The sequence below is a fragment of the Lissotriton vulgaris genome, chromosome 6, assembly GCF_964263255.1.
Source record: "Lissotriton vulgaris chromosome 6, aLisVul1.2, whole genome shotgun sequence".
Lineage (NCBI taxonomy): Eukaryota > Metazoa > Chordata > Amphibia > Caudata > Salamandridae > Lissotriton > Lissotriton vulgaris.
This window is the reverse complement of record NC_141694.1, coordinates 218,412,370-218,439,013: the sequence shown is the minus strand read 5'-3', so window position 1 is coordinate 218,439,013 and position 26,644 is coordinate 218,412,370. Positions and strand designations below refer to the sequence as shown.

Sequence of the window (26,644 nt, the reverse complement as noted above, 5' to 3'; positions counted from 1 at the left end):
GTGCTGGAACGAGCCCATCGGGCCCTTGTGCAGAAATCCCCGGTTGGCTCGCGTCCAAGGCCGATAATCGCCAGGTTCTTAAATTACTCTGACCGCGATGTTATTCTGCGACAGGCGAGAGTTAAGGCCCCGCTCATGCTTGATAATGCCCCTATCCTCATCTTTCCAGACTTCAAGAAAATGGTTCAACAACAGCGGCAATCGTTCCTCGCAGCTAAGGCCCGTCTCCGCAGCCTCAAACTCCAATATGCTCTGCTTTACCCGGCGAGGTTAAGAGTCATCTACTAGTCCCGCACGCTGTTCTTTGACTCCCCGGAGAAGGTGTTTCAATGGACGGACGAGACAGTGAAGATCAGGGTCAATGCGCCCGTGGGAGGCGAATCTGACTCTTCCACCAGTGGATTGGTCCAGGAGGGACTGCGAAGTCAACGGGGGGCGGCGTAGGAGATCGGGGTCTGGTGGAGCATCGCGTGGAGGATCTACATCTCCGCGGCCTGACCCGGGGCAGGAGCAGCCGAATGGGGTGAAATGAAAAAGGGTGACTCTTGCACGGAACCCTATGTTGCCTTAGAAACGCTCAGGTGCCTTGTATTGGGCTGGACACTTGCCCGGTTGCAGCGGGTGGGTTGAGTAGCGACTCCCTAGTTATGGGGTGTGTTCAGGGGATCCATTGGAGGGGGTGGCTCTCGGTTCCCCGTTGGGGACCAGGCAGAGATCCGACCGCGACAGGTGCTTCCATGTTGGGAGGTGAGGGGTGGGTGGGTGGGGTGGGAGATGGTGGTTGAGTTGTGAAGGGGGGGTTTTGGTTGCGCTTAATCTGCTGCTGTCTGTATCTTGGGTTGTATGCATGCTAGACCATTGCTGTGTGCAACAGAACCCGGTTATCGGGGCTTTGCATTTAAACTCGTACAGACTAATAAAATGTGTTGTGAAAGTCTGCCATGAGGAATTATTTTTAAGCAGTGGGTTAGTGAGGTAGGGTTCTGGAGGGGTAGATGATGGAAAGAGAGGTGAGGGGATCAGGGGCGGATTCAGGGGGAGGGGTGGTAATGGTGTAGTATCCATGCTAGAGAAATTTGGAATGGTGGTTGCATCTCATCTGCGATTTGGAGGGGCTCTTCATTTAGGGGGCAGGTTTGATTTTGAGCCTGAAAAAGACTCTACCAAGGAGACTTCCCATCTCCCAACAGACGCCGACGAGTGTGGCTTTGAACTGCGTGTACTCATGATGCCCCTTCTTTTTCGAATAAGGGGTGTGCACCTGCGCACCACCGTGACACTGCAGAGACCTTGCAGGAGATGGTGGGTAGAGGCTGAACCCTGCACTGCCCTCTTCTCACGGTGAGTATGATTCATCCTGGGGGAAGTGAACTGTGCCCCCCAGTCCTTGGCAGGCGGCTGAATGTGTTGTTCCTCTGATTGTCTTGTGCTACCGGTGAGATCCCTGAAGCATCAAATGGTAGGACTGAATTAATGATAAGTTTTACTATTGCTGACATTATGACTATTATTATTGTTAGCATGGGTGATAGTGCAATTGTTAATACTGTTACTACTAACAATATTATTATTGTTCTTGTTAGTGATAGTTTATAATAAAAATGCAACCTATTTGTGTTTATTGTATTCTTATTAATATTATCATCATTATTATTATTAGTATCGTTGTTTTTATTATTAATAATAGTAATATTAATAATAATGATGCCACCTATTCTTATTTCTATTGTAATATTATTAATAGAAGTATTGTTATTATTACTGTTATTATTGTGAATAAATAATAAAAGGTATAATAATAATATTAATAATAATGCCACATATTCATCTTGTTAACGTATTAATATAAATAATAATAATAATAATCGTAATCGTAATAATATTAATAATTCCACCTATTCTTATTTTTATTGTATTATTATTATTGTTGGTAATAATAATAATAATTATTTTTATAATAGCAATAAAAAGTATTACAATAAAAATGGCACCTATGAATATTTGTACAGTATTATTATTGTTATTATTATTGCTATTGTAGCTATTACTATTATAGCTGTTAATAATAACCATAATAATAATAATAATCATAATATTGTTACTAGTTACATAATACCAGGGATTCGAGAACTGGTTGAAAAAAATACCATTTGATGCTTTTCAACATCTTGAAATACTTGCATTGAAGCTTCTTTGTTTTGCTCTAGCCTTGGATGGAGCTGGTGTAATATCTGCTTTTTCATTGCACCAGTACGTGAATCCATCATTCCTTACTAGTAAGGCGCAGCAATGTGTTCAGCGCTGTGGGTGAGCAGGTGAGACGCATGGCCTTGTATACAAGCAGATGCCTGCTGCGTCACGCGGACCCCTTCGGATGGGTCGGGGCCTTTGCATCACTGGTGCTGGTGGCAGGAACGGCCGTGCTTAGGACCCCGCGGACGCCGCGCCGCCTCAGGTAGGGCTCTGAAGTGCGCTGAAGTTTCTGCCTGGGAGTTCTCGGTCCCATTCATTCCCGGGAGGGAGGCATGTTGTCGAGGACCGGGGAATCCCTGCGCTCTGCCCTGGCGATGGGACCAGCAGCCTCCGTCTGCGCCGCGGAGTGACTGGTTGGCGGGAGACGAGGGTCGGTCTGAGCGCCCCGTGGAGTGCAGTCAGTGCAGCAGCGCCGGGGCTCCGGGATGGGCCCCCCAAGCCCCTGCCCGGCTCCTGCCCTGCTCCTGGGGGTCGTGTACCTCACAGCCTGCAGCCACTTCGCCAGGACGTCTCCCGAGTTCTCAGGTAGGTGCTCCATGAACCTACCTCTCCCCTGGGCTGCTGTGTGCGCGTTTCTTGGAGAACGGTGTAGTTGTGTTTGTATTTTCAGTCAGTGGAGAGCTATTGAAGAACCTGTTTTATTTTCCTCGTGCAGTAGTTCCAATCTGGTGTGTCTGGCAATAGTAGGACGTGTTTACATGCTCTGTTCTTGACCTGTGGATGCTGTTCCATACTTTATATGAGAGCATGAGAAAGCTGTGTTTTCCGTGTTGTGTGCAGGGCTCATGACTGTCTTCTGCAGCAGGAACACCCGTGGCTGTAGGGTATATTTCAGGTTTGTTGAGTTGGCTGGCAGCACAGGCAGCTGATGAGGTGTTTTATTGGGAGCAGAACTGGTCTTTTATTATTATTATCTTCTAATAGTTTGCAGCTTCTGTTTTCTCTTGTGTTGCTTTTTGAAGCCGCTAAAGTGTGACAGCGGTTTCGTTGTCACACATATAATGGAGTGACTTGCAGAAGGGGGCGTCCCCCCTTGCACGTTGTATTGTTGAAGACGCTGCTGCGTCGGACCGTGGGCGCGGAAAGCACCATGCTGGACGGAGGGGTCAGGAGAGGCCAGCCGTTCATCCTGTGTGGCATTTCTGCATTGTGCTGCTGAGTCTGGCAGCCTCTCCTCGCAGCGCATTCCTGGCGTCTTAGAGCTCGGCTCCCGCGTGCAGAGGCGCACACTGAGCATCTGTCGTGGCTGGCTGTCTGTCTCTACGGCGCTGTGAGGCCTGCAACTCGGAAATGTGGTTAAACAGTGAGGTCAATCTTAATGACACTTTCTGTATATTACAATATAGTATATCACTCTATGGTATCTGCAGTCTATTTTATTCAAGCCTGATTAATGTGATTAATAGCCTTAATGTAAATGCACTTATACATTCATATTTACAAAACCAGATTTATACTACTGAGTTTGGTTATAGCTGCACCTGTCATTCAAAGCGCTACAAAACAGCAAAACTGGAACAGAAACAGCCACACAGAAAAGGCTATTTAAGAAAAAAACTATTATTATTTAGGAATGTTTATAGTTGTGGACATGCAAAGTACCAGCTTCTAAGCGCTTCCTTGTTTATATAAAATGGAGGTGATCAATGTTCTAATCGGTTTCAGTTCTCTTTTTTTGTCCTGTGATCAGCATCAAAAGACAATTTCTGTGGCGTAGTTTGTAACTGCAGTTATGATAAGTAAAAAAAAGTAAAGGTAGCAAAATACTCTATTATGGTTCAATGTTCTCTTGTTTTTGGAATGGCCTGTGGAGGAACTGTGCTTGACCAGTTACCACTGGGCGTCCTAATGGATCCAGTTCAGCTGGAAAAAAGTCCAATTGGTTTCAATTTCATTATTTGTGACTTTTGCATGTAGTTGGTCGCCTTTTATCTGAACTGTATGCTGGACTAGTTCAGTGGCATAGAGCAAATTCCAGGATCCCTAAAAACCATTTACAGCTGGTCTTCTGGAAGTTCCACCAGTCTTGAATATATTAATTCTTAAAAACACATATATGTTGTAGTATAATCACTTCCTGAGTTGTTTGTTTGTGATCTGTGTTTTTTTTTGTTGATGAGTAGAATATTTTAGAGCTGCTCCCTGGCCACTCGGGCCTTTCTACGAGTGTGGTCGGTGTTGTGACAAATGCTGTGAGTGGAATGTTTGCCTGGCAGCGTTTGTTGACATGGTGTTTGCAGCCTCCCTCCCTGCTCAGGGGCTCGGTGGAACACAGCCTGTCCTCGCTCGCCTCGTCTCTCCACACTGTCCCTGCCAGCTGAGGAATTTGCATTTTACTGAGGGGATTTTATTTGGTAAAAGGAGGTGCTTTCTCAGGCCTTCCATTGAGAGGGGCTTGGGCTACAGTGGTCTCACGCCATTCACCCAGAGGAATGAAAGGGACCGACCTGCCTGCTCCAGTCCCCCCGACCTCCTCCTTCTTCGGGGCAGGGCAGTCCTTTTCCTGCTATTCACGGAGGATTTGCTTGCGCTCGGAAAGCACCAATGTTTTTGCAATGCGATGACATTTATTGAAGGGCTGCGGCCAGGCAGTGAAGGTGCATTGATAGAATGAATGGGCCTTATCGGACCATTAGATGCCCCTTAGACATGCACGTCTGGAGCTCTGTGAGGGAGGGAGCTTGGGAGTCCTCTGGGTCCTTGGGGCTTGGGCCACTTAGGGCCTCTGGCACATTAAGGGCCAGTGTGACCCTATATGCAGCAAATGTGGCCGGCCCACTGGACTCATGCATCCTTTGACACCAAGGCCTCACTTCCAAACTCAGGTGGGTCTACTCAACCTTTCATCTTTCTGAGGTAGATAAAATGACGTTTTGGTTGGGTTGGGCAAAAGCAAGAATTTGTTATCCGTCAGTGCCCTGGGGTGAATCTACACCCTTCAAATATCCCTGTTACGTTATTGTCAGGAGAGGAGGCGGTGTAAAGTTACTTAGCCTTTAGCAGCATACACCATTTCACCCCTCTGATGCCATGTGTAGAAATATCTTCCAAATGGCCCCATGCGTGACGTTTCTGCCAATCCTAGTTTTTTTAAGCCAAGAGCATATATACTGCAATGTCGAAGCTGGAATATAAACTTCAACATTGGGTAAGTCTGGAATCAGCAAAACTTGCACACAAAGTAAGGTCACTCCTTCACTCCATGCCATTAAGGACACTGTTTTAATTTCTGGGCTTTTTACCTGCAAATAACTGGTCTCAGATGCGTTAGTTTATTTAGTGCGCTGTATGCAAACCAAGACTACAATACCCAGAATACATTTGGTCGTCACATAAAAGTCGCAATGACATGAACTGAGGTGGTCTTTGTAACACAAAGTGCGGTTTGGCTAAAAAGCCAGGAGTGGCTGAAGGTACCACACATATAATGGGCTGTGGCAGGTACAGAACGAGTAGTCGACAGAAGTAGTTCACATTTATTTGCCTGTGGAGGGTTAAGATGTGACAGGGCTACCATGCAAGATAAAGGATTTCATAGGACGATATAGTGATCTAGTGGCTGAGTAATTTCCCTTTTGAAACTGGAAAAATGCCTGTTTTTGATTTTTTTAAAATTAATTACTTAATAATGGTACAATAAATAAAAACAAAGAGAAATATATCACAAAATTTAAAATGTGATACCAATATATGAGACCTGTAGATTACATTAATTACAATATAAACATAGAAATGTTACATGTCTTATATGTTTGCCTCAGAGACCCCATAAACAGGGGCCCTTAACACCTATAGGTGGGTGCTCTGAAGCCCACACAGGGCACCCACTATACTCTTGTTGGGGGCTGCAGGGAGGGGGCAAGGCCCCTGGGGGGGATGCAGGCTGTGAGAGCAATAATTTGATCAGTTTCTTTGCCTCCATCAGCGTGGGCAGGGGAACAGATCAAAAGCCAGCTCCCAGCTGGTGGGTGCATTTTTAAACCTTCCGCTTAATGGGAGAGGACTTGATGTTTGCTCATGCTTGGCAGAAGATTAAAAAATACTCCTGCCAAGCGGGACACAACATGTGGGCAGGCCTCCAACCCATTTTATGTAATTTCATCCTTGGGGTGGGCACTCCTTGGCCTTTAGAGGCTTGGGGAGGGGGATCATACTCTCCTCTCCCCTAACATGCAAATTTCGGCCCAGGTGTGGTCTCTCCGTGGCTTTTAATGGCTAAGGGTGGGGGACCGCATGGCCCGCTCACCTTTTTTGATGATTACGGCCCGGGGGCAGGTTTCCAGAGGCCTATAATGGCTCTGAAAGGGGGACAAGCAGCTTCGCTTCCATATACGAATGTAGCCCTGGGGTTGGGCTACGTGGCGCATAAACGTAACAAATGCAGTTGGGCTGCCCTTTATAAAAAGAATTCCAATCACGCGTGAGTCCCACAAGATCTTTGCATATTTTGCCAATTTTTGTTTTGGGCTGGGTGGGAGGGTCCCTCTGGGTCCCTCCCCATTGGCCCATGGGAGTCAGTGTATCTCTACACTGACCCATTATACTTATTTTTCTTTTTGTACTTCAGGACAGTAGTCTAAATCCCAAGTCCAGTAACGGTTTGCAGCAACATTTTTCTCATGTTGCTGACAGCCAATCTTGCGGGAGCGATATTGCCCTCGGGAAATAAAGCTCCCATGGCCAATCAGAACATTCCTTCTTAAAATTGTGACTCCCGCAAGAGTCTCTCAAGCCTCTCAGTGACCCAACCGTCCAGATATACAAATATTTTCTACCCTTAATTTCTTAAAAACTACTGAAAGGATTCACACCAAATCACAAAAAGCACAATCTGCGGACCAAGATCTAGCTTCCTGCCAAATTTGATTTAATTTAGTTCAGCAGGTTTTGAAGAAGTCTGTGGAAAATGGATGGTGATATTGAATTTTGTGACCCCCCTTTTTTCTTGGCCCCCGCTTGACCAATCGCCCGATACTTTCCATGCACAAACTAGTCAAAAAATAGCTCATTTTTAGAAAGTTTTGTGGAGATTTATCATACGGTGCCAAATTTATTAACAAAATAAAAAAGCTATATATAATATACTGTTGCGCCCCTGCCTCTGTTGGCACCATTACTTCACGCCTCTATTCGCACACATACCCACCCGCAGTGGTAGCGTGCCGAGGGAACTTGTCCAATTAGGCGCAGACAGACAAAGGAGAGGCAGAGACTCCCAGAGAGTAACAGAATGATAAATGAAATAGTGCAACAAAAAGTTTCTTTAGCTCTAATCCTACATTCAGCCCCGTTGAATGTGGGCGGAGCAGACAGATAGACTTATTTCCAACCTTAGACAGACAAAATAAAAGCATTCTTGGTTGTAGCAAGCTGAGTTCACCTCGGATGCGTTCCACAATACTGAAAAAGGGAACTAGTGCATGACTTCAATAGATTGGCCTATGAGAAAGTGAAAGAGTGTTGGTCAGATTCTGTTCATTGTCTTCGCAAGCAAGAAGTAACTATTTACAACCAAACCTGCGCACAGCTGATTTAGTGGGCTTGATAAAATGGTGTGTGGGAATTGGGCACTGAGATTGGGCAGCATAGTTTTGTAACTGGACTTTGTGCCTTTATGTAAGGTTAACTCCCCTGCGTATGTATCACTGCTTTTGCTGATGTTCGTATACTATGTAATCAGATGAGGAAGGATCTTGGATTTCTTCAACAAAAGGCTTGTGGATCATTTAATTTCTTAAAACATAATTACTGTGCCCTCAATGTTTTGGAAAAGTTGTATTAAGAACTTAGTGAAAACTGCTTGTGACCAGACACCCCTGAAGAGAATCTGTGCTTCTATCCCACCATCAACATCCGACACAAACTCTTTGGCTTAATCCAGTCTCTATTTAAGCTTGTGGCTACTAGCACTCATGCAGGCCTGATCCCAACCTCAGTCCCCCTCACCCAGCAGCTAACCCCTCCCTCTGGACCTGCTCCCCGGCACCTCGCCCACATTGTAGTTTTAATGTTTTTTCTGTATTTCTGTATTCCATTGCTTTGTAAAAAGGTTCATGCTTTTTAAGTTGCTAACATACATACACTAAAATATGGTGCTTGTGTGTGTGAAACCTAGCATGTCTGCTGTTTGTGCTATCTGGTGATGCAGGTTTGTATAACTGTACGTGCTTAGTGCAGCTCTAAACATATAATTACCCCATTTTGAAAGAAATTGTCCCTTTGACTCAGAGTCAATGATGTAATCATTCATTATAAGATCACTACTAACAAATCTTTCCTTCTAATAGACTCTGGCCATATACTGACAAATTGATAATACATGTAGCATTTCTCTTTTTTGTTAATACACCCATTATATACATTAACAACAATATATGTACGTGTGTATATATATATCTATATATATCTATATATATCTATACTACTATAATAAAGGAAGAACTTTCAGCCTTTGAGACGGGTAAACTCGGGAAGCACAGCGCCAATCCACACACCTGATACACCGTTGGAATCGCCAGGGTGTGTAGATGGTTATAGGCTATAAAAATAAAAAATAAACGTTATTTAAAAAATTTACAGTAAAAGAAAAAGTAGTCCCTCCGAATTAGCGCGGCCGCGACGTGCATGCTCACGTCAGGAGCGCGGGGAGGAGCGGCGTCCAGGAGCGCGACGTGGAGCGGCGGACATGGCGCGGGGAGGAGCGGTGACGTGAGGAGCAGCGGACAGGCCAGCGGCGGTGCGAGCAGCGGACAGGCTGGAGGAGCGGCGGCTGAGGTAAGGGAGCGGCGGACATGGCGCGGGGGAGGAGCGGTGACGTGAGGAGCAGCAGACAGGCCAGCAGCGGTGCAAGCAGCGGACAGGCGGGAAGAGCGGCGGCTGAGGTAAGGGGACCCATGTCGGGGCAGGCAGGGGGCGGGCTGGGCGGGGGACGGGCTAGGCGGGGGCCTGGGCTGCAGGAGAAAAGAGAATGCAGGCGGGGGTCAGGGCAGGCGGTGTACGGGCCGGGCGGGGGCCCGGGCTGCTGGACAATGTCGGGCGGGGAAGCCTGTTGCTCCCGGACAAGGTCGGGACGGGCTGCTAGTATATATATATTTCACTGCCTTTATCTTACATTTAGATTTAATTTCACCTAATGTAATAGAGTCTATACAACAAATTCACAACATATCCTGATCAAGAACACCAAAAATAAATACAGTCATGTAAAGTAATTTTAAAGTTCTTTGTTTCTTCTTTTATTCACAAGTGTGTAATCTTCCAAGACATAGTCTAGCCGCCAACACGTGTTTCATCTGTTGTGGTTCTCGCCACAGACTTCTTCAGGGCTATAGCTAGGCTTCCATTATATTCACTTCTTAAGTATGTTCACAATAAAATGGAGTCACCCTTCTTTCTGATTTAAAATAGTGTTCGAGTTTAGACTCCAAAGCTGAACTTCTCAAATTCTTCACTGGATTCCAATATCATGGAATTACATAAAATGACCTCTACCCGAGTGCGGACCAACAGCGTATGCACGAGAAACCGGCGTGTAATTTCACCTAATGTAATAGAGTCACCTAATGTAATAGAGATTGGCTTTGTGTTCACGGTCAGGGGAAGGATCATTAAAATATGTCCCCATTCAGTCTCTTCTTAGTTTAATACAGCTCCAGTTTTGCCAATGAGGTGTTTCAGTACAATCCAATAGCCGCTGCCTTCCTCAGGATGGAGTTTACATTCTTTATTTCAACTTTCTGTTTTCAGAAGACAGTTACGCAAGGAGTACATGCTCCTGGGAGACACACTTTATAATGAGTGAGGGTCACATTTGTTTTTGTTGTGGTCTCTTTATATGTTATTCTGATTCAATCTGTCCGGGGCAACCCCTTTGTTTATAATCATCCCCTGGATTTGCCCTTGGTTAGTGATTTGATGGACAGCCAATTCCCTACGACAATTCTAAGGAAGAAACTATCTTTATCGAGGTGCATGATAAACAAAAGTCACGTTTTGTTGTGGTTAGCAGAAACTGCTGTATAAGTGAGATGGGGGCATCTCACTCACTGTGGTAGTCGAGAGGGTATGTTTCTGTGGCTTGGGGTATGCATTGTAATATCGGCATTTAACACTTGTATGGCACTTTGTGTGACTCAGTTACTTTAGGAGAGACATTTGGACAAGACTACACCAAAATATGTGGCAGATTCGAACAAATTATGTTGCATTGAAAAAGTTGTTTGTTCTGCATTTTGCATGAGAAAAGGGATTTTTATGAGCCATAATCTGTGGTCTTATTATTTAAACATTACCACAGTTAAATGTAAATGTAATGTAATGTAAATGTAATGTAAATTGATACTTGTATAGCGCACTACTCACCCGCAAGGGTCTCAAGGCGCTTGTACGAATACCGCTGTGGAACCCATCCTGGCTTTCCCTGTGAGGCGTCCACTCCTGGGCACCCCCAAGGTGGAGGCCAGGCATCCTTAGCGTTGTGGGGGCCGTTGTGGAGATTAAGCAAGCTATTGCCCAGAGTTGCAGAGTTAACATACTTACATATTGCTGTAGACACATTTAAAATGTTTTTACAAGTCAGTTCAGTGGATACCAAGGAAATATTATTCACCCACAGTTAAAAGTTTTGTCTCGCACTGAAACACCATTTGAGTGTGATCTCCAGCATATACTCTCCTTTCTGCATTCGAAAGTAAATTTGTTTGTAAAGAAAGAAAACCTACACAATGTTGCAGTTACTTGTGTACATCTCTTGCAATTACATTTGTAACTGGTTTTATCTGCCCCTGGCACACTGTATTAAAACTCGCCCTTGCAGTTCAGGGTGAAGCTTTTTTGTGTGTTTTCTGTTAGTGGGCACTATTGGATTGGCCGGTCTTCAAATCAGTCCAAGGATGCTTGTTTCTGGTCCAGGGAGGACCTGGCTTGTCAGTTCGGGCTGAACTCTTCCCATGAGGAACAGGATCAAGACTGATTTGCATATGGCTGGGTTTGAACTGGGGTGGCGAAGTGAGCTAAAGAATGATGATGGATTCAACCCAGATACCTCTTGACTGGGGGTGAATGTATGATTCATTCCCCGTCTGCAAATCTGGCATTGGTAGATGGGCCGCCCTGACAGGTCAGTGTGCAGGCTGTATTTTTTTAAGTTCCGTGGGCAGTTTTTTTTGCTCCCTTGAGTCGGATTTTGGCAGCACCCAACCTGCTCTATTACTGTACAGCCAGCAGGTGGCACGGGGCAATCACTGTGTAAGCTCTGCCAATTTTGGGGGAGGTGGGCCTGTGACACAGGTGGTGTCACCTTGGGTAATTACATTTAAAATCCACAAACCATGCCAGCAGCAACCAGAAACGTGTTTTCCCACACCCCTCAAAGACCATCAAGGAGATATGTCACAAGGTAGCACTGTTTGAACTTTATCTGATTAGAGATTAATCTTTTTCAATTACCCCCTCGTAAGCACCGCCATGTATGCTTATCTACAGCACTTAACAACGGTAGGGTAAGTCAAATGTGTTTTACGTTCTTTCTCAAATGCTATTGGATGGTGATGAAAGCAGACGATGGTCTGTCCTTGGCCGTAGCACGCCTTGAATGGGAACAGTTGATGTGGTGGTTATATGATAGCTCTTGTCTACCATGGCGGGGAGGTTGTGAGCACCAGAGCATCTGTTACAAATGTTGAGATGTAGCTTATTAGTTCTAAGTAGGACTTGTTGTTCTGTACTATCGCTTCAGGAACATGCCAGATCAAAATGTAATGTCAGTTATGCCAATGGTTGTGAATTGTAAACTCAATAAAATATGTTAAAACAAATAAGAGATGTCACAAGCTGCCAAGATTTGCAAATAAGCGTCACCTTTTAATAACATGGGCAACTTTTTTTTTCTGGTGTAGGTGACACTTTATTTTGGAGCCAGGGCCTATCTTTTGTCCCAGTGCGACACTTTTGATGGGTGCTGTAAACACCACTTTCTCAGTCCCACCACAGTATCAGTTCAGTAGGAGAAGGAACTCTTGACCTTGCATGATTATGTAACAGTGGCTTTGAATTTGCAACATAATCGTCCATCTGCTTAATACATTTGAAATTTTAACAAAAAAGAATTGTTTCTAGATCAAAGGGATACAAAGTTATAAAAAATGTCACACTGGGGTGAAACACCACCACCTTGCAAAGGTTTTCTGTTCACCCTTCAACACGTTGATTGCTGGATTAGGTTCTTAGGTGATCATTTGGCCAAGATGGTATAGACATTCCCAAATGAGATACTGAGTGAAATGCTTTGTCTGCAGCATGAAACAACATTTTGGATATTTAAGTGTAATCACAAATGGAGGAAATAATAATTCCTTCTTAGTCATCAATATATTTTGTCTTAATATTCACACAAATTCCTGCTTCCATCACAGTCACCATTGTCAAAACGAAATCTATTTCAAAAGCGCTCTAGTTTAGAAGAATTCTGAACACGTTGCATCTATTTTTTAGGTCTGGTGTATTGACTCCCAAAACACTGTCCAGTGAAAAATGTACATAATAAATATGGAATGTACTATGTGATTCAGCAGGGTTGTTTCTTTAGTGTTTTCCAGAGATCACACTGAGTGAAGTGTAAAGATACGTTGTGAAATATAACTGGAGTGCACAGAATAAATGTGACACTCCGTTTATTACAAGATGTGTATACACTCAATTTTTGCTGAATTCCATAGTGTACATATTTCCACCAAACTGTTTTAACTGTGGGAAGTAGAAAGGACAGTTTCAATAAAATGATGATCTGTTGCATCCTTTCAAAGTGAAATCGTCAGTTATAGATTAATGCAATTTTTTCATACCATACGCTGAATATTTACACTTCTACAGCTTTGGACACTATGTAGTCTTATAGAATTCAGATGCCATAACTTTCAATGTGGGTTAACACTTCAGACTGCATAAACTGCTATAGAATGTGCGACATAATATGTTTTTAATTTCATCCTATGCTGAAAAACTCGTCTCGAATGACCTCATAATTTGCATTTCTTTGCCATATAAATCCTGATGCAATCGCTGTCCCTCCATTGGTGGCCCCGGATAGGAGGCATTTTAGGATTCATCAGGAGTGTGTATAATCATGGGGGTGGGGGAGGCAGAGTGAGAATCCTTTCAGTCTCCGTAGGTAACTTTATAATCAGAAGGGGGAAAGGATCACTGGTCCTGCTTAAACCTTGGGCTCACAAGTCAAGGACCTGGTATCTCCCAAACATATATGACTCTCATACACGTGTATATTGATAGTGATGGTCTCTCTTTTGCGGTATATACTGTGTCCCTGCTTTTCTACACGTGCGTGCGTAATCATTGAGTCATTTTTTGTCTTGTGCACCCTCCACCAGGAGGTTTGCCTTAAGGTTTAAGGCAGTAGTGATCGTGGAAAGTGGGGGGTAGTGGTGTGATTAATAAAAAATCCGGAAAGCCAGACAAGAACACTTTAATAAGTCTGGGTTCGGACTAGAGTTAAAAATTATGGATGCACTTTGCGAATTGATAAGGGATTCTAGTGCATTGCATTGGTATTGTTAAAAAGAGGTCAACATGTTTCAGCCTTTGGTAGTCAGTAGATCTATAGGCTTTCGTCAGGACCAATGGGGATTAGTGAGTGGTGAGAAAACTGTGAGAAGAATAAAGGAATATTGACCTGATTCTTCGTGACTTTAAGGTTTCATTGTACCTGCAAAAGTAAAAAACACGCACACAGACAACGACAAATAGGGAGAAAGGGTATGGAGAAACACATAATTATGTACAATAGTACCTTAATTTTTATATAAGGAACTAGAAAATGGCAATACTTCCCGTCATACTCATTTCGGGCGTCAACTCTTCCATTCTCATGCTTCGTTTCGACTTATATTGAGGTGCCCATAGTTCTGACAATAATACTGTAGTGAAGTGCCCATAGTTCTAACAATTTCACTGTGCGTGGTCTATAGTGAAATACGCTAAACAGTGCGGATGTTCTGTGTCACTGCATACATTCTGAGTATTCCAAGGATGTGGTTATGGGAGTTAAAGGCGTGCTAATGGTGCCAATGAGGTTTTCCACGAGTCGTTGGTTTAGCGTGGCTGCATTCATGCTCAATACGCTGCGCACGCTCTTTAAAAATGCGCATACCTTGTCTTACTTTGGAAATTGCTCCCTCTGGGATTTAGGCTGATCGAGAGAGGCCTTACTGCAAGGTATCAGAAAGGGGAAGTTATTGAGTGCGCTTTATTTACTTACGGTTTCCCGTGTGTTGAATGTGTCTAGGTTTACCCAGTACCTTAGTGCCTTCTTACTCGGTCCCGGCAGCATGTGCTGACTCTGCCTGTCCTCACCCGGAACTGCAGAGTGATGCGGTTCCCGGTCGATTTTAACTCCGTGGCGGTGAAAATAAAAGAAATACTTCAGCAATTGGTGCCGAAGGTCTCTTTTGAATTAAACCCACCATTATATTGGTAATTAAAAGGAGTGCAAATCGGTTCTTGTGAATAATTCATAAATAAAGAAATGGGGGAATTTTGTATATAAAGGAAACAGTGTTATTTTGTATCTCATTTAGTGAGAGGGGCTAGAGTGGGCTCATAAATTGTTGCGCTTTAAGAAGGAATGCAGAGATTTTATTTGATGGGTCTTTTTGAACTACAGTATTGGGCTTAATTTTTTGGGATCACTAGTAGAGTACATATTTGGTGATCACCAAGGATGGGCAGAGATACTGGGCCATTGGGGTACCCTATTTCGGTGGATTGTAGGAAGTTGAAGTCTCAAATCATCTGTTGAGAGATAACCATGGAACAGAATCGTTCAGGCCTAGGGTATCTGTTTTTAACCTATGAACCCAACGTTGTTCTTTCTCGAACAGTATGTTTTCCGCGTTTCTGTCGATTGTCTCAAGGCTTTCCAGGATCACCCAGTGGAGATCATTAACAGTGTGTTGTTTTTCTTTGTAGTGTGATGACATCTTGGTTGTGCTTTTCTGACAGTTAACATTACTCCTGTGTTCACCGAGTCTCTGTTTCACTTTTCGGCATGTCATCCCAATATATCTCATGTTGCACGGGCATGTAATCATATATACCACGTGGCTGGTATTACAGTTGGTATGTCTTTTCAATTTCCATAACATGTTTGGGAGTAATTGCAGTTCTTTTGTTGGTTTTGTAGTGGCACAGGCTACGCAGGAACCACAAGGATAGTGTCCAGTGATTGGAGGATTATTCCAGAGGCCTGGTTGTTGTTTCTTTTTTCTTGGTGGAGGTCTCGTGTGGACCAGCAGATCCTTGATATTGGTGCTCCTTTTGTTCGCGAATCTTGGTTTTGGCCAGGTCAGGGTGTTTGATGTTATAATCTTCCAGTTGCGGTTGATTATTTTTTTCACCTGATTTGTTATTGGGCGTTGTTACGCACGTAGTCCTGTCTTCAGTCTGTTTTGGGTGACTTTCGAGGAGAGATTCTCTCGGTTGATTTCTGGCTCGTTTCGCACAGGAGTTGATTATTCTTTTTGGGTAGTCTCTAGTTGTTAGTTTCTCACAGAGATCTTTTGCTTGAGTTTTATAGTCATTTATTGAGCTGCAATTTCTTCTTAGCCGTAAGAACTGGCTGTACGGAAGGTTTTCTCTTAGCGGGCGGGGGTGAAAACTGTTGAAGGATAGTAGACTGTTTTTTGCAGTGGGTTTGAAAAACGTTCTTGTTTGTAGGCTGTTTTCCTTGGCAAAAATGGTGATGTCCAAGAAGTCCAGGCTCTGTGCATTGGATGTGAATGTGAACTTAAGGCATTCGTCCTGATCGTTCAGCCACCTGTGGAAATCTGTTAGTGACGAATTGTCCCCTCTCCAGATTAGGAAGATGTCGTCAATATATCTCTTCCAAAAGAGTATATGACGAGAGAAGGGGTTGTGTGCGTTGTGTACATAGGTCTGTTCAAAAGTGCTCACATACAGACCCGCTACGCTAGGCGCAAAGGTGCTGCCCATAGATGTTCCATGTTGCTGGAGGTAGAGGGTGTCTTTGTATTGGAATTTTTTTTCCATAAGGGCCAATCTACAACATTCTAATACGAAATGTCTTGGGGTCCGGTGTGGCCAGTCAATGTTGAACAAGATGGTTTCGAGAGTCTCTAAAGTTTTCTGTTGCGGAAGGCTTGTATAGAGACTTTCGACGTCCAGTCCTACTAGAAGCATACAACTTTCCGAGTACTCGAAGTTTTGTAACATATTGATCAAGTCTCGTGTGTCTTTTAGGTAAGTAGGAGTGGCTTGGACCAGTGGTCTCAAGTACTGGTCCGCAAATTGCGATAGTGGCTCTAAAATAGAATTGATCCCCGAGACAATTGGTCTTCCTGGTGGTGGCATCTTGTCTTTGTGCGTCTTGGGCAGAGAATAAAAGTATGGCGTGACTGGTGTTTTTGTTACTAAATAGTCCGCCTCTTTTTTTGATATCCAGTTGTTACATTCTGCTTCTTCAATCATTAGTGATATTGTTCTTTGTAGGCGCGCTGTTGGGTCGGTTGTAATCACTTGATAGAATTTAGTGTCTGCCAGTAAGTCCATGCATTGTCTATCATATCCTTCTGTTGTGAGTATGACAATCCCTCCGCCTTTGTCCGCAGGCTTTATGACTATGTCATGATTGTCTTTTAGTTCTGTCAGAGCAGCTTTTTCTGCTTTTGTTAGGTTCTGGAAAGTTTTTTGAGGTTGATGATTCAATTCTTCAACTTCTTTCATAATGGCCTGTTCAAATGTACTTATTTCAATGGGGATTTGTGAGTTAAGCGGGCAAAAGGTAGATTTTCTTCTTAGAGTTGTATCTCCTTCTTGGGGTTGTTATTCTCCTTTGAAAAAAGCTTTCAGTTTCAGTGTGCGGCAAAAGTTGGCGAGTTCGCATTTCGTTTTGAAGACGTCTGTTTTTGGGGTTGGCACATACCCTAATCCTTTGTTCAGGACACTGGTCTGGTTCTCTGTTAGTTCTAATCCTGTCAAGTTGACTATTAGATTGTCGGACCTTGTCCTGTGTTGGCTTTGGTAACGCTCCTGGTTTGGACCTGTCGAGCTTGGTCGGACTAGGTCACTCCTTTTTGTCTTGACCTTCGATTGTTCTGGCCATTCCCTAAAAAAGGACGGCTCTGTTGATAGTTTTGGGCCCCTTGTGGTGGCATTTGATGATTCATGGGTACTTGGAAATATGGATTTGGCCAACCTTGGAACTGAGGATTGAATGGGTGGAATGGTATTCCTTGCATATTCTCATGGAAAAAAGGGGGGCGCCAATAGTTGCCTCGACCTCTTCGTTGTCCTCTTTTGTTCCTAAAGTTCCCACGGCCTCTGATTGTTGTTTCGTCTCCGCTCTGATCTGAGCTATTGTCTGAAGACATACTGGTCGTGTCTGAATTGTCATTGGGTTTGTAGTCTTTGCTGCTGTAGCGGTGAATGCGTTCCAAAGAGAATCTTTTTAGTTCTTTTGCCAACTTTTGCAATTTCGTCTGCGTTAGGTATTCTTGACTGTCTTTCATTTCTTTATTAATTTCGTCAAGACGTGTTTTGTAGATGGTTATGTTGATTGTGTTGTTCAGTTTTGTTTCCAAGATCTCGATCTTGACCGCGAGTTCATCCGTAAGTCTAGTTGCCGTTTTTATTATTAATACCAGGTAGTCTCTGGTACATTTCCAGGATATGGAAGACCAATCCTTCCTAAATGCCAGGTCTTTTAGGAAAATCCGTGGTGCATTCGTCACCCATAGACCTCTTGGTGCAGCATTCACTCGGAGGTACTCGGTCATTATTATACCATGCACTGCTGTTCTTACTTGCTCTTTCTTTATTTCGCTTAACTCGTCCCATTCTGCCGTTGAGGACAGAGTCTGGTTGAGGTCACCTTCTATGAGTAGAGGTGGTCTTGCCAAAATTTCATCATAGTCCTCAGTTGTATAACTGAGTCCCAAACTTCCTGCCATGCTGATACGTTTTGTAGGCAGTATAGTGTTAAAGGCTTTTGTTAGTGCCTATGCGATTTTCTCCCACAGCTGTTCGCTGCTTGACATGTATAATCATGGGGGTGGGGGAGGCAGAGTGAGAATCCTTTCATTCTCCGTAGGTAACTTTATAATCAGAAGGGGGAAAGGATCACTGGTCCTGCTTAAACCTTGGGCTCACAAGTCAAGGACCTGGTATCTCCCAAACATATATGACTCTCATACACGTGTATATTGATAGTGATGGTCTCTCTTTTGCGGTATATACTGTGTCCCCGCTTTTCTACACGTGCGTGCGTAATCATTGAGTCATTTTTTGTCTTGTGCACCCTCCACCAGGAGGTTTGCCTTAAGGTTTAAGGCAGTAGTGATCGTGGAAAGTGGGGGGTAGTGGTGTGATTAATAAAAAATCCGGAAAGCCAGACAAGAACACTTTAATAAGTCTGGGTTTGGACTAGAGTTAAAAATTATGGATGCACTTTGCGAATTGATAAGGGATTCTAGTGCATTGCATTGGTATTGTTAAAAAGAGGTCAACATGTTTCAGCCTTTGGTAGTCAGTAGATCTATAGGCTTTCGTCAGGACCAATGGGGATTAGTGAGTGGTGAGACGCATTCAACACACGGGAAACCGTAAGTAAATAAAGCGCACTCCGGATTTTTTATTAATCACACCACTACCCCCAGGTAGATACCAGGTCCTTGACTTGTGAGCCCAAGGTTTAAGCAGGACCAGTGATCCTTTCCCCCTTCTGATTATAAAGTTACCTACGGAGACTGAAAGGATTCTCACTCTGCCTCCCCCACCCCCATGATTATACATGTCAAGCAGCGAACAGCTGTGGGAGAAAATCGCATAGGCACTAACAAAAGCCTTTAACACTATACTGCCTACAAAACGTATCAGCATGGCAGGAAGTTTGGGACTCAGTTATACAACTGAGGACTATGATGAAATTTTGGCAAGACCACCTCTACTCATAGAAGGTGACCTCAACCAGACTCTGTCCTCAACGGCAGAATGGGACGAGTTAAGCGAAATAAAGAAAGAGCAAGTAAGAACAGCAGTGCATGGTATAATAATGACCGAGTACCTCCGAGTGAATGCTGCACCAAGAGGTCTATGGGTGACGAATGCACCACGGATTTTCCTAAAAGACCTGGCATTTAGGAAGGATTGGTCTTCCATATCCTGGAAATGTACCAGAGACTACCTGGTATTAATAATAAAAACGGCAACTAGACTTACGGATGAACTCGCGGTCAAGATCGAGATCTTGGAAACAAAACTGAACAACACAATCAACATAACCATCTACAAAACACGTCTTGACGAAATTAATAAAGAAATGAAAGACAGTCAAGAATACCTAACGCAGACGAAATTGCAAAAGTTGGCAAAAGAACTAAAAAGATTCTCTTTGGAACGCATTCACCCCTACAGCAGCAAAGACTACAAACCCAATGACAATTCAGAAACGACCAGTATGTCTTCAGACAATAGCTCAGAGCGGAGACGAAACAACAATCAGAGGCCGTGGGAACTTTAGGAACAAAAGAGGACAACGAAGAGGTCGAGGCAACTATTGGCGCCCCCCTTTTTTCCAAGAGAATATGCAAGGAATACCATTCCACCCATTCAATCCTCAGTTCCAAGGTTGGCCAAATCCATATTTCCAAGTACCCATGAATCATCAAATGCCACCACAAGGGGCCCAAAACTATCAACAGAGCCGTCCTTTTTTAGGGAATGGCCAGAACAATCGAAGGTCAAGACAAAAAGGAGTGACCTGGTCCGACCAAGCTCGACAGGTCCAAACCAGGAGCGTTACCAAAGCCAACACAGGACAAGGTACGACAATCTAATAGTCAACTTGACAGGATTAGAACTAACAGAGAACCAGACCAGTGTCCTGAACAAAGGATTAGGGTATGTGCCAACCCCAAAAACAGACGTCTTCAAAACGAAATGCGAACTCGCCAACTTTTGCCGCACACTGAAACTGAAAGCTTTTTTCAAAGGAGAACAACAACCCCAAGAAGGAGATACAACTCTAAGAAGAAAATCTACCTTTTGCCCGCTTAACTCACAAATCCCCATTGAAATAAGTACATTTGAACAGGCCATTATGAAAGAAGTTGAAGAATTGAATCATCAACCTCAAAAAACTTTCCAGAACCTAACAAAAGCAGAAAAAGCTGCTCTGACAGAACTAAAAGACAATCATGACATAGTCATAAAGCCTGCGGACAAAGGCGGAGGGATTGTCCTACTCACAACAGAAGGATATGATAGACAATGCATGGACTTACTGGCAGACACTAAATTCTATCAAGTGATTACAACCGACCCAACAGCGCGCCTACAAAGAACAATATCACTAATGATTGAAGAAGCAGAATGTAACAACTGGATATCAAAAAAAGAGGCGGACTATTTAGTAACAAAAACACCAGTCACGCCATACTTTTATTCTCTGCCCAAGACGCACAAAGACAAGATGCCACCACCAGGAAGACAAATTGTCTCGGGGATCAATTCTATTTTAGAGCCACTATCGCAATTTGCGGACCAGTACTTGAGACCACTGGTCCAAGCCACTCCTACTTACCTAAAAGACACACGAGACTTGATCAATATGTTACAAAACTTCGAGTACTCGGAAAGTTGTATGCTTCTAGTAGGACTGGACGTCGAAAGTCTCTATACAAGCCTTCCGCAACAGAAAACTTTAGAGAGTCTCGAAACCATCTTGTTCAACATTGATTGGCCACACCGGACCCCAAGACATTTCGTATTAGAATGTTGTAGATTGGCCCTTATGGAAAAAAATTTCCAATACAAAGACACCCTCTACCTCCAGCAACATGGAACATCTATGGGCAGCACCTTTGCGCCTAGCGTAGCGGGTCTGTATGTGAGCACTTTTGAACAGACCTATGTACACAACGCACACAACCCCTTCTCTCGTCATATACTCTTTTGGAAGAGATATATTGACGACATCTTCCTAATCTGGAGAGGGGACAATTCGTCACTAACAGATTTCCACAGGTGGCTGAACGATCAGGACGAATGCCTTAAGTTCACATTCACATCCAATGCACAGAGCCTGGACTTCTTGGACATCACCATTTTTGCCAAGGAAAACAGCCTACAAACAAGAACTTTTTTCAAACCCACTGCAAAAAACAGTCTACTATCCTTCAACAGTTTTCACCCCCGCCCGCTAAGAGAAAACCTTCCGTACAGCCAGTTCTTACGGCTAAGAAGAAATTGCAGCTCAATAAATGACTATAAAACTCAAGCAAAAGATCTCTGTGAGAAACTAACAACTAGAGACTACCCAAAAAGAATAATCAACTCCTGTGCAAAACGAGCCAGAAATCAACCGAGAGAATCTCTCCTCGAAAGTCACCCAAAACAGACTGAAGACAGGACTACGTGCGTAACAACGCCCAATAACAAATCAGGTGAAAAAAATAATCAACCGCAACTGGAAGATTATAACATCAAACACCCTGACCTGGCCAAAACCAAGATTCGCGAACAAAAGGAGCACCAATATCAAGGATCTGCTGGTCCACACAAGACCTCCACCAAGAAAAAAGAAACAACAACCAGGCCTCTGGAATAATCCTCCAATCACTGGACACTATCCTTGTGGTTCCTGCGTAGCCTGAGCCACTACAAAACCAACAAAAGAACTGCAATTACTCCCAAACATGTTATGGAAATTGAAAAGACATACCAACTGTAATACCAGCCACGTGGTATATATGATTACATGCCCGTGCAACATGAGATATATTGGGATGACATGCCGAAAAGCGAAACAGAGACTCGGTGAACACAGGAGTAATGTTAACTGTCAGAAAAGCACAACCAAGATGTCATCACACTACAAAGAAAAACAACACACTGTTAATGATCTCCACTGGGTGATCCTGGAAAGCCTTGAGACAATCGACAGAAACGCGGAAAACATACTGTTCGAGAAAGAACAACGTTGGGTTCATAGGTTAAAAACAGATACCCTAGGCCTGAACGATTCTGTTCCATGGTTATCTCTCAACAGATGATTTGAGACTTCAACTTCCTACAATCCACCGAAATAGGGTACCCCAATGGCCCAGTATCTCTGCCCATCCTTGGTGATCACCAAATATGTACTCTACTAGTGATCCCAAAAAATTAAGCCCAATACTGTAGTTCAAAAAGACCCATCAAATAAAATCTCTGCATTCCTTCTTAAGCGCAACAATTTATGAGCCCACTCTAGCCCCTCTCACTAAATGAGATACAAAATAACACCGTTTCCTTTATATACAAAATTCCCCCATTTCTTTATTTATGAATTATTCACAAGAACCGCCTCGGAGTTAAAATCGACCGGGAACCGCATCACTCTGTAGTTCCGGGTGAGGACAGGCAGAGTCAGCACATGCTGCCGGGACCGAGTAAGAAGGCACTAAGGTACTGGGTAAACCTAGACGCATTCAACACACGGGAAACCGTAAGTAAATAAAGCGCACTCGATAGTTTCCCCTTTCTGATACCTTGCAGTAAGGCCTCTCTCGATCAGCCTAAATCCCCGAGGGAGCAATTTCCAAAGTAAGACAAGGTATGCGCATTTTTAAAGAGCGCGCGCAGCGTATTGAGCATGAATGCAGCCACGCTAAACCAACGACTCGTGGAAAACCTCATTGGCACCATTAGCACGCCTTTAACTCCCATAACCACATCCTTGGAATACTCAGAATGTATGCAGTGACACAGAACATCCGCACTGTTTAGCGTATTTCACTATAGACCACGCACAGTGAAATTGTTAGAACTATGGGCACTTCACTACAGTATTATTGTCAGAACTATGGGCACCTCAATATAAGTCGAAACGAAGCATGAGAATGGAAGAGTTGATGCCCGAAATGAGTATGACGGGAAGTATTGCCATTTTCTAGTTCCTTATATAAAAATGAAGGTACTATTGTACATAATTATGTGTTTCTCCATACCCTTTCTCCCTATTTGTCGTTGTCTGTGTGCGTGTTTTTTACTTTTGCAGGTACAATGAAACCTTAAAGTCACGAAGAATCAGGTCAATATTCCTTTATTCTTCTCACAGTTTTCTCACCACTCACTAATCCCCATTGGTCCTGACGAAAGCCTATAGATCTACTGACTACCAAAGGCTGAAACATGTTGACCTCTTTTTAACAATACCAATGCAATGCACTAGAATCCCTTATCAATTCGCAAAGTGCATCCATAATTTTTAACTCTAGTCCGAACCCAGACTTATTAAAGTGTTCTTGTCTGGCTTTCCGGATTTTTTATTAATCACACCACTACCCCCCACTTTCCACGATCACTACTGCCTTAAACCTTAAGGCAAACCTCCTGGTGGAGGGTGCACAAGACAAAAAATGACTCAATGATTACGCACGCACGTGTAAAAAAGCGGGGACACAGTATATACCGCAAAAGAGAGACCATCACTATCAATATACACGTGTATGAGAGTCATATATGTTTGGGAGATACCAGGTCCTTGACTTGTGAGCCCAAGGTTTAAGCAGGACCAGTGATCCTTTCCCCCTTCTGATTATAAAGATTGATCAGGAGTACCAAAGGTGCCGAAGGTATCCCAAGTTAGGAAACAAATGTCAAATCTTTCCAAAGCTTCAGATTTTGTCACTGCTCTGTAAGGAGAAGTGATCCTTTGACCATGCTGGCATGAATATATGTATGCATCTCATATTATATTTTCTTTGTTAAAGCTTAACTGTTGAAAGAATGCTGACATGTTTGGCTAACACTCAGTTCGCAATAATGGTGGAATTATTTTCTCCACTATGTTGTTCAAATAGATTTTTTGTCACTATAGATGATTTACCGTATACAAAGCATAGAAACACCCCTCTCACCTGACTGCAGCGTTGAACAGGTGGCTGGAGCCTGGGTTTTATCTTTTGAGTCTCCAGAGCTGCATTTGGATTTTCATATAACAATTGATCTCTTGGAGATTGATTTAGTTTTTGCTTGAATCGATAGCTAGTGTAGCAGATGATGGATTATAATTAATATGTGGCAAACCCCAATTATGCGGATTGCATTAGCTCAAGGACTATCATACCTGCGCCTTGGTATCGATCAATCAATCAATCAGGGTTCTTGTAAAGCGCGACTAATCACCCGTAACGGTCTCAAGGCGCTGTGGATCGTTACGTATCGATACGTATGAGCTCTGCACACTAAGCATTGTAGGTTACAAATATATGGTTATATCTATGGGTTGGTTGCATGCATTATGTCGACATAGTCAGAGCTACTCTATGTACAATGGAGAAACAAATTATGCGGCACATTTGAGTAAACTGTGTGGCAAGAAAATGCAAATGATGTAGAAGGTATTTAGAATCTCTTTCCTTTGAAAGCATGTCTGCAGAACAGTATAATACACATAGCTCGTTTCAGTAGAGGGTACCTTTGGATTCAAAACATGGGACATTAAAAACGTTCACAACATGTTAGTGGTTGATCTGAAGTCCGAGTGTCCTGTTGAAATAACTTCCACTTTCGGAACATTGTCTAGGATATTTGTATTACAATAATCAAGAACAGAAAGTGACTAGTTACTTTTCACAAACAGCCCGGTCCAGAACTTTATCCCTGGGGCCATGATTTAAATAAGGTTAGATTCATTCAAGCTAGAAACACTTATCTTTACAAACTGCAAATTATGCATTTGATAATGGATTAGGGGGCAAGTGAAGCAAATACATTTTAATGTGAGATACATTGCAGCCACACAGTTGTATTTTTTCAGTGGCTTGGTTTCTCCATAATTAGGAATTTCCAGCAGGTGTCTCATAGTCCATTATCTGCTGCATAATTTGCAGATTCCAACCAAAAATGGTTTCAGTCTCAAAGGAATAAAATTCACTATACAAAAACCCAACAAATGGTGTCTTGCAGTGGCAGACCTAATGCAAAGGCTAACTGTCCACCTGTTAGTTGCTTATTGCAGGATTCAGGTGCTAAACTGCAATTGATGAGATGTACCATATCCACACAGTATTAATGTATCCGAAAATGGTAAACTAAGCATACCACAAAATACACATTACGACCCCCAATTTACCTTTCATTGCTGCATAATTCAGAGAACACTGCTGCATAATTTGGTCTAGAACGGCAGCATAAATCCAGTGGTCCTGGGTGTGCTGCCTAGGCCAGTCATATTGGCTTTGCCAATACTTATTTTTAAAACAATACCATCTTTCTTAAGGTACATGTACCACTTTTAAGAAAAGTTAAGTAAGCTGGAGTGTAAACACAGGCATTATGGTTTGCTGTTTGTTGTGGGCCACCATCCCTGTGCTTGTAGCCAACTACAGGGGTCGTGAATTGTGACCTGCCTAATTAATATTCATTAGACAGGTCGTCCTATGACCCCCTGTATCTGGAGACTTATCTATGCAACCTATTAGTGCATAGGTTGTATAGCAAAGTTAGAGACAGGTTAGTACTGAATTTGCCAACTCTGCTTGTGACCTGACTCTTTGTAAGTCAAGCCCAAATTCTTTGTCTTATAGACAGTAACATTGCGTTATTATCATTGTATTTTAATTTTTTGAACTGCTCACAGAGCAGTGGGGCTGATAGCTAGTTGCATTATAGACAGAGAGCAATTGTTGTGTTGTATTTTTACTGCATCAGGCTTTCTTAAAATATTTCATTGAGGACTCAAAATGCAATCCAGACCTACTGGCCTTGCCACCAGTGTTTGTTTTTTATGTGCTTTCAGGACCAAGTTGAAAAGCACAAAATAATAGTGGGATGTCACTGTTGTACTGAGCAGTAAATGTCTATATGTTCCACTGTCATATCAATTAAAAAAATCAAAAGAATTCTTAAGGGTTTTTTTTTCTTATTGGCTCTCTTCCGCTGTCTTTTCACTTTAATGCAATGTTTTTTGGTGAATTCACTTGTGCACTTTTTCTTCTTGGGAACCTTGATTATGAAATCGTGATTTGACATTTCCTGCACGTTAAAGTCAGCTTCCTAAATATGATGTTATTTTTTTCTCCCAGCCTTCTGTCGAGTATAAGTTTGATCTTTATATGTTTTAAGATCGTGCTAATATGAAAATAGTTCTTTTTAGACTTCATATTAAATTATATTGCTTTTTTAATCATCAGCCTTGAAACAGTCATCTTCTCGACAAAACACGTGTCAGCTGTTTGCTGTCATCTGATACTGACCTGCGTGTCAACAGAATTTTTGATTCATGTGCAAAATTAAATGCTGGATCTGCTGCATTGTCAGATCAAAAACATAACATTTGTGTAGTGCTCCGGATTTTATATATAATGTGTTAATATAT

At 43.0% G+C, this 26,644-nt stretch overlaps 1 protein-coding gene across 1 annotated transcript in view; it reads left to right on the top strand.

The window, feature by feature from the left end:
• Nucleotides 1–2,575: 2,575 nt before the first annotated feature.
• The window catches only part of LOC147707040 (protein eva-1 homolog C-like), a 739,660-nt gene continuing 715,591 nt past the window's right edge, over nucleotides 2,576–26,644 (top strand). Inside the window, exon 1 of the mRNA XM_086926252.1 lies at nucleotides 2,576–2,778. Within this exon, the coding sequence (XP_086782378.1) occupies nucleotides 2,679–2,778 (100 nt within the window). The 5' untranslated portion in view covers nucleotides 2,576–2,678. The remainder of the gene's footprint in view (nucleotides 2,779–26,644) is intronic.